The sequence below is a fragment of the Pseudochaenichthys georgianus genome, chromosome 21 (assembly GCF_902827115.2).
Source record: "Pseudochaenichthys georgianus chromosome 21, fPseGeo1.2, whole genome shotgun sequence".
Classification (NCBI taxonomy): Eukaryota; Metazoa; Chordata; class Actinopteri; order Perciformes; family Channichthyidae; genus Pseudochaenichthys; species Pseudochaenichthys georgianus.
Window position 1 is genome coordinate 32,900,256 of NC_047523.1, and position 13,259 is coordinate 32,913,514.

General features: G+C 40.9%; 1 protein-coding gene across 1 annotated transcript in view; it reads left to right on the forward strand.

The window, feature by feature from the left end:
• Positions 1–251: 251 nt before the first annotated feature.
• Positions 252–13,259, forward strand: part of mgat4a (alpha-1,3-mannosyl-glycoprotein 4-beta-N-acetylglucosaminyltransferase A) — a 44,586-nt gene continuing 31,578 nt past the window's right edge. Inside the window, exon 1 of the mRNA XM_034110041.2 lies at positions 252–755. Coding sequence (XP_033965932.1) covers positions 662–755 — 94 coding nt within the window. The 5' untranslated portion in view covers positions 252–661. The remainder of the gene's footprint in view (positions 756–13,259) is intronic.

The following is a 13,259-nucleotide window of genomic DNA, read 5'->3' on the forward strand; positions in this document are numbered from 1 at the left end:
CGCAGCGGCGAAACTGTGACGAGCTCGTTGTATACTTTTATTTTACTGAATATGTAGAGATTTGTTTACATTACATTCAAAATGTCAACATGAAACAACATGTCACTTTCTCCCAAAAAAAAGGAACATCATTTCTGAGTGTTATGATTAAGATGTAGCTGCTTTTATTTTTCTAGATTCATCTGTTGCCAGTTGTAACGTGATTTGGGGCGTTTCCTTTCGGAGCCCTACGTCACAGCGCGAGCAGCCTATCCCGGAGGACTGACGGTCACACACTCGAAATGCCTCCTGCCTGTAACTTGTAGCTAACGTCTGCCTGCATTTAAATAACATACAATGGCTAGTATCAGTAGCTAGATTGTATCTTAACCACCATGTAAACTGTCTCGTCACGGAAGGCAGTAGACTAAGGAGGTAGTAGGACGATACAGGAGGAGCCAGTTTGACAGCCCTCCGAAAAAAACGACCCGAGAAGAGGCTACCCAAGCACCCGTCTCAGTCCGGTCAACTGGAGCGTTTCGTTAACCGTTTAACACCCCCATATGCCGGCGCCTACGCCCGTCTTCACACCCTCACGCCGGAAAATAAGCAGGGAGGGCGGCTACGGCAGCTCCGGGGTCCCCGACACTTAGCAGCCGAGGAGAGGCACCGCTGAAATGAGATGAGGCTCAGAAATGGAACTGTGGCCACTGCGATTATTTTCTTCACGTCGTTCCTCAGCCTGTCCTGGTACTCAGCGTGGCAGAATGGCAAAGGTAGGCTTGTTTTATGTCATTGCAGTTATCACATAGGGTGTAATTTGTGTACTTTTTTTTTTAGTAAGGCCTCGTTAACAAACTGGTAGACCAAAAGCTGACCAGCAGCAGCAGCATGCCATAGGACAGCAGGTGTTACCTCAGAAGTCATCCGGTTTTAAACCGCTAGATTTGTACTAAGAGCTTCAATATTTCTTACATTGTCGTTGTGCACATGCATTACACAAGGGGCAGCTATTTATAATTGTTGTCTCATTAATGTCATTCGTGTGCATTGTTTTGAAACAGGGGTTTTTTCACCACTTGGGGTGTAAGACTAAGTACTCATACCTTTACTACATTGTAAAAAATCTCTGTTACAAGTCCTGCATTCAAAATGTCACTCAAGTAAAAGGGACAAAGTATTGGCATAAAAAAAATACAGTATGGCATATCGGATTTAAAAATATTTGTTTTGTATTATGATTATTAATGTTGGATTTGGTAAGGGTGGGGATTATTTAAATTACTTTATATACTGCTGAGTATCATAACCTATAATAATACATAATGATTTATTGGATGATTTATATTCAGGATTATAAATCCATAACAGCAAAGTAGCTAGTAACTCAAATTTAAAAATAAATGTAGTGGAGTAAAAAGTAAAACATGGTCTCCAACATGTGGTAAGGTATAAGTATAAAGTAGAATAACATGAAAGTATTCAAGTGGAGTACAAGTACCTAAAAATGGTACTTATTACAGTACTTGGGTAAGTTACATTCCAACACTGTAGCCTACCTAAGCGTCTTCACACTTTGACAGCATGGCAGATGATGTGGTCCATCTCTCATCTCCACTCTCTGCTATTCAACCTCCAATCAGTCAGCCATGATTTAGTATGTCAGCACCAGCTTAAAGGAACAGCACTTGCAACGCTTCGTAATAGTATCGCCATTGAATTTCATTTCAATTTCCATTCAATTTGATTATTATCCATATTTCACTAATCTCTACATGTAAAAACATCTGGGCTATGGATAATTACACAAGTGTCCTTAGTTGCCAGGGTTAAACAAATCCATGTGGGAGGGTAATGGGCCTTACACTGACTTGTTATCAGCAGAGTGTAAATAATTGCAGCCTTTAGATAAATTCCAAGCCAAGGCTTCATGTTGTGATCACGGTGGAGCTTATCAGCTTGATGAAATATTTTCCTTTTAATAAGCGTCCAATGAGTCCCACTGCATTAGGCCATGGCTTTATGAAAGTGTGTGTGTGCTAAGCAAAGGGCAGGCGACGATGTCCTCTGTTCTGTGTGCTTCCCCTGTTGAAACAGTTCAGTATGTAGATATTAAAAGCAAACCCTTTTGTTAATTTTGTTGTCACAAGACACAAACTTAAAGGTCCCATGTCATGCTTTTCCGGTTATTACCCGTCCCCCCTTTTTAGCTTCCCCCCCAGGAGTTGTTGGGGGGGGGGGGGTAAAGTGCTATTTTTTTTACAAGTGGGGGGTGGACCAAACATCCTTAAGGGGGGTCGTCGCCTCCTCTAGGGAGGTCCGGGGGCATGCTCCCCCCGGGAAGATTTTTTTTTTTAAATATTGAAGTTAAAAGCATCAATCTGGTGCACTTTGAGAGCAACATTAACCCTACCTTAATAATACCTTAAAGGGGACATATCATGCTATATTTGAACAATATATTGTAGGGCCATACCTATATAAAGTATATAAATAGTTTTTCTTTCAAAATACCAAACAGATCCTGCATTTTAGCCATGCCTCATTTCGCTCCATTTGCTCTTTCCAGCGCTGTTTTTGCAGGGGGCTGATTCTGTGAGCTGCACCACGCCCCTGGACCAAAAAATTCCAATAAAAATTGGAATACATTATTTTAGTGTCTTAAAAGTAGACTGAGGTATGAAGGGTTAACGTTACATCGTAGAATAATTTTTAGTCATGTTCTGTATACATACTAACATATAAGGGTATTGACTTAGTGTGGTTTATCTTTTTGTCGCTGCTTTTAATTTAAACTGAGCTGTTGTGTTCATCAGTAAAGTGGAACTTCTGTGTGAACTATTCATATCTTAAACTGCACTGTAACTTTGTATTCATGTATTTTTCTTTTAATGTTTCTTTTATTATCTTTTACTGTTTTTAAATGCCTTTGTCTGAATGTCTTTCATTTTTGTAAAGCACCTTGAATTACCTTGTGTTGAAAGGTGCTATATAAATAAACTTGCCTTGGTTACTCCATGTTTACTAGCTATAAGATTAACGTTACAGTACATCACTCTTTTTCACTTCTTACTCAGTCAGCCAGAGTGCAGATATCACCATTAGATTCACAAACCTGAAACATCATCCATTTCTTCACTGCTGGTGATGACATTGTTGTCAGCTGCTGATACTGCTGCAGCTTGTGGCGCCTGCTTCGATGAAAATAACTTTCTAATATCCATAACTTTATAGGCTATTAGCTTAAAACTCGTCAGGCACTAGGAAGGATCACTTCTTCTTCAGGGCAGGGAAGGCTACGCAGTACGCAGGCTAATGTCCCGCAGCGGCTGCCTCTCTGGTGGACTCCGGTACTGCACATTACTCCCCCTAGCGCCGCCTCTGAGAGATGGGTCTGGCTGCAGACCGCAGCAAGGAGGCGAATCCTATAGGGGCGGATCCTATAGGGGCATTTCCTAACTTTTTTTTATCCAATAGCAACTTAAGGGATTCCAGCTGCTTTTATAAATCCTCGCAGAAGAAGTCATTCGTTCTAGTGATGGGAATTCCGGCTCTTCTTGGTGAGCCGGATCATTTGGCTCGGCTCACCAAGAAGAGCCGGCTCTTTCGGCTCCCAAAGGGCTCTTCAGTTTACCACATATTATACCTTTTAATTAAATCAAATGTAGCCCTGTTTTGACTAATGATTTATATGTGTACACATATATCACTTAAATTATTCAAGACATCCTTTGTACTAAAGTATTCAAAAGTAAAAATTACATGTTTAATATAAATTATTTGCTGTGGCCAATTGTTTTCATTATATTTACAGACCCATGTAACTCTCTGATACCACCCAATGAATGCATTGACTTGCTTGTAGAACCACGCTACACAAAACAGATGGCAACACCTATAAAAACTATTTTAAAAAAGGGGCTACTGTATCAACCTATATAAAGTATATAAATATAGTTTTTCTCCCTGCAGGAGAGGGGAGCGTGCTTTGAGATCAACTGCTAGGCTGCAGCGGGGAGAAGAGGGGGACAAAAAGAGATCTCCGTCCTCCGTGTTTTATTCTTATAGAAGTAAGAAGAGAAGTAATGGGGCAGAAACTCTCCTTTTTACGCAGCGGTTCAGACATAGACATCATAGCTACGGCGACACATATTCAGTTGCCAGTTACTTTTGGCATTAGGGCAGGGATATCTTTCAAGGTTTGACATAATGAATTGTGCTACTTTTAAAGCAAGCAACGATGTTTTCAAATCTGTAATCAAAAAGCTCCTCAAAACCACTATAGAAGCAGTTCCTGGCTGCCGTTGTTACGTTAGTTCAAACAGTAACAACGGACTACTTTTCTTAGTGGATGCATGTCCATTTAAATCAATACATAAAACTATTTTTTAAATCAATAAAATCTTTTTCTAAATCCATAAAAGCATTTCAATTATTATTGGGAGTCATGTCGTTACTTTGTTGAGAATGTGGCCATGTGTAATAAGCGGGATAATGTCCACATTGCACATTGCATAATGTGCCTTCATGCCGATCTAGATCCCTCCGCAAAAACAAAACAAAAAACGGCTCGTTCGCGGGCGAGAGCCGGCTCCCGTCGTTCACTATAGGAAACGCCCCTATAGGATCCGCCCCTATAGGATCCGCCCCTATACGATCCGCCTCCTTGCTGCGGTCTGCAGCCAGACTCTATTGGCCTCTGATGCTGTCCCAGAACGCCTCGTTGGGAATTTCTCTTTTTCCATTGTTTACTTCTTGGATATAGTGGCGTATTTCGGATATAGTGATGTATAGTGACGTAACGTAACGTAACGTAACGTAATGCAGATTGGTCCAAATTGACCAATCCGCGGAGCCGTTACGTTACGTCCGCGGAGCCGTTATGTTTGGACCAATCCGCGGAATTCCTCACACACACACTCTGCGTGACGTTGCGAGGCTCTGCGTGTCGCTGCTGCGACTGACACCGCGGTGTCTCGCTGTTTCGCAGACGGCTACTGGGCTCACAGGGAGGGAGGGGCAGGAGCTCCAACAAGCCGTTTAGGACAGAGAGTTAATACACATAGGCCTACTATACAGAGATGCTGTATGAGAAACCAATGTGAGTTTGGTAAATTGCACAATATACATTTATTTTAGTATACCTCAACAATGGAATTATGATCAGTAGAAATGGCCATGACATGGGACCTAACTTTGGATCTCAAGTTTTCCGTAAGAACCCATTATCTTTTCTCTACAGTTGATGATATTGTAAGAAGGTGAAATGTAGAATTTTGTAAGCATTAAGATGTGCAGGTATATTCTTTAATCTACTAATCATAAAGGAGAACAAAATTGAGAATACGGGCATTTAACTTGCATTTTGACCTAAATTTGTACGTATCAGGAGGATATAGAAGACCCTGACCCTAGCTCTCAAGGAGGGTCAAAGGGCCATTTTGACAGCAGCAGACATTTTGATTTGTGATAACAGGGCAATCACAGGTGGCAATAACTACATTAACAATGACTTTGTTGTGATCAAGTGTCCCTGTAAGCCATGTGTGACAGTGAGCCATCATTCACAAGGGCCCTGAAACTGAAGCAAAAATTAAATTCATCCCCTATCAACTTTATTATTTACCCAATTGCTGTCCCTATGGTGACATGTCTAACGGCCCGTCCACACAGCGGCGTGCGTTGAAGCTTGCCGGCGGGGGGCTGATACTCGACCAACAACCAATCACATGAATATCCCGCCCCGGACTAGGGTTGCCAGAAACTGACCATGATCAAAATCGATTATTCGGCAGCCCTGGCGAATAATAATCGATTATTAGGACATCCCTAACAAAACATGTTTTACTTGCATGCTGCCTTTTTGCATGCTGCCTTTTTGTTGACACAACACATTTTGTATTTAACTGGGCACACAGTCTTGCTGCTGAAACAACAAGACATCAAGTCATAACCCAGTTAACGGTACAAGGAAAGTGTCATTCGAATGCCAAAAACTATCTATTTGTAAAGGTCTAAATATCACTGTCTTTTTAGATGGTAAATGGAAGTAAAATACACATAGTTTGAGGGTCTTTTTAAACATCAATATATGGTTGTTAGACATATTCGTCATTTATTGTGTGGTTTAGTTAACTTGCAGTGATTCTGAATTTGTTTGTGTCCTTGTACTCATCTTGTTACTTCGTGTCACATGAGTATTGACAATTTAGTAAACCGGCTTCTTAATTTGACTGTTTCCTTATTTTCAGAATTTCTTTCCTTAATGCCGCAAGTGTGTTGACAGACTAATTTGTTCTTGTGATGGCCACAGATATAAATAGCTCATTTTGTGCTAAAAAGATGCATTATTTGTGCACAATGCTTTTTTCTCTCCTTTTGTAAAAGAGATCACATGTAACTCTCTTAAAGACTTCTTTCATAGGTCTGGTATACATGCAATTTACTAGCATGCTTGTAGAAAATTATTTTGTCACTTCAAGATGGCTGGAGCCTAGGGTTACATATCGTTGACTTTTTTATGATACCGATACCACTGAACGTACCAATACTCAACCGATACATATCGTGATACTTTCATGTTGCATAAGGTACAAATGTAATCATCCCGCAATTACTCCCATGAAGCGCTTTATGATTAGTACTGAACAAACAATGAAAAACACGTTATCTATGAAGAAAACAGATTCTGCAATATCATTTATAACAACCATCAGGCGTAAATAGTACATCTTGTCAATGCAAAAAGTAAATAGCACCAGTATAATCAATATTCAACCTGAGATTCGACTGACCAGAGAACACATAATGGATCATGAGATCTCGGCATTGCACATAAAACAAATAGCATCATTAAAATCAACATTTGCCTGATGAAAGAAAACAAATCCCATCACAGTTCAGTTTTGTGCATATCTGCTCTCTCTGGATCCAAACGGGCCCTTTCACAGCGTAGGATATCACCTGCTGAACTGAACCCTCTCTCGCTTGGCACGCTGCTTCCCTGAACCAAAAGGTACTTGGTTGCCATACGAGACAGCATTGGTTGCAGGTTGGATGTGTTGCCACCTTTCCCAGAAATAAACTTCTTGCAGTGGTTACAGACAGACCCCACCATTCAGACTGGCAGTGCAGCTACACTAGATTTTCTAAATAAGGTGCACACTCCACAGTGACTCGTTTGCAGAGTTTCACGGCGAAATTGACATCGTCATTTCAACGGTTTGGGCGCGAGTTTAAGGATATTACGCCTCACTTTTATAAAAAGAAAAAAAAAGAGTATCGAAAACCGGATCTGATTTCGGTACGTTATACCGTAGCCGTCAGTAACCGGTATTTCGGTAATACCGGCGGGTACCGGTATGCACCCCTACTGGAGCCAATATCAATCTAGCGTCAGCCTGTGTTTAAGCATAATAAAAAACCTAAAAAGCCCCAGGCTCACTAACGATAGGCTTTACCTGCATGACAAGCTGAACTCGTAATCTTGCACTGGCTCCTCGATTCTGCTGTGAAGTTTCTTATATTTAAATACTGCATTTCTGTCTTTCTTTTTACCTAATTTCTATAGAAGCTTTTTTATGTGTCACATCATTTTTCCCTGCAGTTAGATGGTTCCTCCTCTTGATACTGCCCAGCGTGGGTGTTTAGAGTCTGCTTGGCCTTAGGCTTGGAGTGATTCTGAAAATGAACATTTCTAAACCTGTTCCACTTATACACAACTCGTCTCAGCTGTCGTTTTCCAAAAGACAGTTGTTTGGGGGCTATTAGGTTGAAGAGGTAACCTTTGGCAACATTTTTATTTAGTTTATTTTTTGCCTAACCCTTTTGCTTCCGACAGCCTGTCTTGTTCCTGGTCTCTCGACCGCTGTGAATGAGAGCTGTGGCAGTCAGCTGTCCAAACACTCCACGTTGAAAGACTCTCCAGAGTGTGTACTTCTCTGTCAGAATCCGCCTCATCCCCCGGTGAGAGCTGGCTCTCTGGTATCTCCCTGGTTACATCTCTAAAAGACCTTGGCAAAAAAGCTTTGCATACAGGGTAGATATGAATAATGATAAGGGGGTGTGAGATAAGATTCCACAAGTTCTTTCACAATATAACAAAGTAACACCACACTATCACCAAGAACGGCCTCCTGATGATAAATGAATCTGGTGACACGGCAAACATTGATTAACGACCTTGTATGATATCAACCTTTTGTGAAAGAAATGCTTAAAAAAACACGTTGCTTTTAAAAATATTCCCTGTTTAAATGTATTTTCTTTTATTATAAAATAAAGAGTTAGGGCTGCAACAAATGATTACTTTCAATATATATTAATCTGCCAATTGTCTTGATTAATAGATAAATACTTTGGGCAGAAAAATGTTAGAAACAAATCTAAATATGTCACTCAGTTGTGTTTAAATGTTTTGTTTCGTCAGACCAAACCCATATATATATATATATATATATATATTCAGTTTAATATGGTATAACTGCATATTTAGAATTGTTTTGTTTATCAAATGTACTGATCTGGGAGTGCCAATATTATTCTGTGGTAAGTTTAAAGGAATGTCAGATGAGTCAGCTGACGGTCAACTGAGCTTTGAATCCCTTTTGTTATGAGGTTGCCAACATTTGGTCCTTTGTCCAACTAATGATTATTAAGGCAAGACAATAACGGTCCGTATGAGTCCTCTTACAATGTTAAATTAAGAAAAAAAGATTGGTTTATTAAACGGAGTCTGTCATCTTTAATAGAACTTGCAAATCTCTATATTTTTCATAAATTTAACACAAAAAGTAAGGAAATTAGTTTTTGGTAGATTATTTCTTTGTTGTAACAATGCTTATTGGCAATACATTTGATACCATTGGAAAACCTGTTTTCTTACCTTTCAAATGTTGCAACATTTGTGACGAACATGCATTTGTGGGATGAGCAGCAGAGCTTTTTCCCATGAAAAATGTGACAAATCTCCTCTGCCAATGCCAAACAGCAGCCACTCTCCGGACTCGTAGGGCTGCCAGAACCCTGCCAGGACTGCCCTTCATCGTCAGGACCACTTGCACCGGAACCTCAACATGTGTAGGGTCACGGTGTGGAGAAGACGTGGAGAACGCTTTGCTGATTGCTGCACCGATAGAGTAGGAGAGGATGGCCTGCAGTCCTGACCTCAACCCCATCGAACACTTTGGGTCAGCTTGGGCTGCTCTCCGTGGCAGAGGGACCAACACAACCACGTTGGCTGACTGGGGACAAAGGCTGGTTGAAGAATGGGATGCCATCCGACAGCAGAGTGTGACCAGCATGAGGAGGAGAGGCTGTGGTTCTTCCACACACTAATGAGGCGGCTTGTTAAATTAATACATTGTTAATAAATGAATTGTTGCCAATATGTTTTGTTTCATTTGACTTCAATCATCCAATCCACCAAACGAAATCAAACGAGTCAACAGAAAAAAGCTGTTGGCATTGGCAGAGGACATTTGTCATGGCCGCGCCCCACATACTCTGCTCTGCTACTCGTCCCACAAAGGCAAGAAAACAGGCTTTCCAACGGTATAAAATGTATTGCCAAAACGCATTGTTACAATACAAATAGAGATGTCCCGATCCGATCACGTGATCGGGGATCGGAGCCGATCATGTGATTTTCAAAAAATCGGGGATCGGGAGAAAAAAATCGGGGATCGGGATTTTTTTTTTTTTTTATAAAATATTTTTTTATTATTTAATGTTACAAAACAAAAATGACCATGTTCACGTCTTAAAGTCATCCTGAGGACTTAGTTTTGGTTTAAAATTACACAACATCATGTATGTGTTGCTTTCTTTGGGCTTGTTTTCAGACCTGGTTGCTTATTTCTCTGAAAGCTGGCAACAGAGTGGGCGCAGTGTCTAATAGTAGCAGTAAGCTAACGAGAGGCTACGTTCAGCTGGTGACTCGGGAGTCGGGACAGAGAAAATGTCAGGAGTTTGGAAGTATTATGAAATTGAAAGCGAAGGCAGTGTAACAGCCAGATGCAATGTTTGCAAGGCGGAGGTTCCGCGTGGTGGAAAGAACAGAGCTACGTTCAACACGACCAATCTAATACGCCACCTGAGAAACAAACACCAACAACAACACGGCGAGTACACAGCGGCCACTCAGGTAAGGGCACTGAAACAACCGACACTTTCAGAGACTTTTAAAAGGAAAGAGAAACTGCCCAGAACAGTGAAAAGGCCAAACAAATAACTAGATAGCTGAATTCATCGCGTTGGATGACCAGCCGTTATCTGTTACCTTTTTTTTCTCTTAATGCATTGCATAAAGATCGGATCGGGAAAAATCGGTATCGGCAGATTGTCAAAATCAAATGATCGGAATCGGATCGGGAGCAAAAAAAGGTGATCGGGACATCCCTAAATACAAATGTCCTTAATTTTTGTGTTAAGTTTAGATGTTTTTGGGTAATGTGCTTATAATACTACAAACAAGGACAATAATACTATTATTGTTTTGTCTGTAAATACCAGCTCTGGCTTGGGAATGCTCCATGGTGCTTATTGTTTTAGCAGATTTGCTGAGAGTTACAGTAATAGTCACCAAGCAGAAAAAAACAGTTCTGTTTTGCAAATGGGACTTCCTCCTCGCCGTGCCTTTCTTGAAACTATGCATTCCCCTTCCTCTGTGTGTAAACGCATGGCTTCTCTTCCATCATCACATCATCCCAAACACAATGGGCCAAAAATAGCACGAGTGATTGCTGTAAAGAAGGTAAACTGTTCGGAGGACAAGGAAGGTGTTGGGACAGATACATGGTTTATTAGCAGGCTCGATCGAGAGATTAGAGCTTGTACATTGTGTTTTCTCATCTGCCGATTCTGGCTGTTTATGTGCGTGTGTATACATTTAGTCTGTGCACTGGGAGGGAAGGCCACATCTTAAAAGAGAGAGGATGAGGTGGATGTTAGGTGGAGAGAAAGGATGAGAGTGCTGACAAGGCAGTGGGACCTTGGGATGACTTATTTTTTTTGTATTTCGTACCCTGCTCAGCTACACACACACACACACACACACACACACACACACACACACACACACCTCTTTATCCCCAACTGCCCTCCTAACAGGGATAGGCGTCTTCAGCTGTTAGTCAGTCAGCAATCGTCGTTGCTTGCTTCCCCCCTCGTGATTCAGCTCACTTCCTGTATCCCACACTGCAAAACATTTATTCATTCATTCAAGCACGTTGCTTCTCTTTTTATGGACCAAATTCCCAGACAGAACACAACTTCTCTTCAGTGTGCGTGAGAGATGCCGATTGTTTGGGCTCTGCCTGCGCTCTGTTGATCCATCTGGTTTTACACAAGGAGCCGTTTGTACATATCCATACAGGCAGTGTGTGCTCAAGGTGATGGCGTTTTCATTGACCAAAAACCACGAGTTTATAAGTTAAGGGCCATATTTATTTTACAGTAATTCATAGAGAAAGTACACACAGACCCTCCTTGATATAGAAAGATGCCAAGACGTGTTCACATGAATCCTCGTGGCCGGTTTTTAGTTTAAGGGCAGATTTATCCCAGTTTCTCACCGCCGCTGCTAATCACATTGCTCTGTAATCATCTCATTTGACCATACTGATATAAATCACTGTCACATTAATACTTTAAAAGAATGTACCCACTGAACCCAGCGCATAGACTTCAAGAACCAGAAATATCAGTTGAATACAGATACATTTGTTTTTTGGAAACAATGATGGATAGAGAAAGGGCTGTAAATACACATTGTTATTATCTATCTGTCAGCTATTGTATTTATGAACTTATTAATTATTTAGCTTTCAGAATGATGGATTGCATGGCCATTTGTGATATTTTATGTATTTATTTTTTAATAGTTATTTAGTTTTCACCAATGAAAAATAAAAGTACAAAATCCTCATATTAAAGAGGCGGGAAATCCTTTTAAAATAAATTGTTATTATGAATTTAACCAATTAATATACTAAGTGATTATCAGCATTTTTGCAAATAATGTCCTGTCAATCAACTGAGCAGTAAGTGGACCAAGTGTCTCAGCTCTAAAAGGAGTTTTTAAGTGGACTCTCTGGACTCCCAATGGATTTCATTATCGATTGATTGTTGACATTCCAGAAAGTGGAGCTTCCAAAAAAAAGAGTCTGGCTGTTGGCAGTCCTACAGGAGCCAAGTGGAGGTATGCAGAGCGGGTCGGCTCTCTGCTCAGTGCTGTCAGACAAGTGGAGGTATGCAGAGCAGGTCGGCTCTCTGCTCAGTGCTGTCAGACAGCATTCCCTGCCACAGAGACACACATTCAGTCTGCAGGAGCTTATCATCATGACCCACTGCACAGTAAAGGAAGAGGAGTGGGTGGAGGTCAGAGGAAACAATGAGCCCATAGTGAGGAAGAAAACTTCATCTAGGCCTCGAGGTTGGAGAGTTCTAGGTTGGAGAGTTTCCAAGAGCCAGAGGGAAATATTGGTCCGGCTTCTAATGATAACACTTTACTTCTTGACCCCACAACCCTTTCACTTTACTTTAAAGAAGAGGTAAAAGGTTTGAGGTGCAAGAAAAAAGACAGGATGAGATAAAGGTGTGCGTTTTCTCTTTTCTGCAAACTACACAGAACCGTTCAGGGTATTATCACCCGCCTACTCGGATCCTCAGGAAAATATCGCCAACAATCAATACTACTACTGTGTGTGTGTGTGCAGTGTGCAATATCAGTTGTGTGTGTGGGTGTGCTGGTTTGTTTTTTCTGTGTGAAGATGAGCGTTTCATGATTTAGACGCAGTGAGACTGTTAAACCAAAAATGTTGAACTTGAACCGATACTCGCCAAAATACTAATTCTTATTTTTTCTATTGTACCATTTGTCGACGTATTAAAATCCGATAGGACGCGGTAAACTCACTCACTATTGTAAACAAAACAATCCCGTGTTAAAGTTGACTGGAGGATAGCTACAGTTAGCCTTTGATGTGTGCTGTTAGCAGCTAGCTGTTAGCTCTTTAGCTAATCTTTGGCCCATCATGTTAGAGAGGGAATAAAGACCTGTCACACTTCATATATGACTGTGGTTATGAATAAATAATTAGTACTAATGTCCGTTTGTCTCCATAAGTCATGTAAGGCAATTGCGGCGACGTCTGTTCACTTTTAGATCCACTTCCTAAATGACAGCAAATCCAATATAATTAACCATTCCTCTTTTCTGCCCTACTTAACCCACAACGGCCTGCTTAAATGCTTTGTGTTGCAACGAGCAGCTGCAGTGA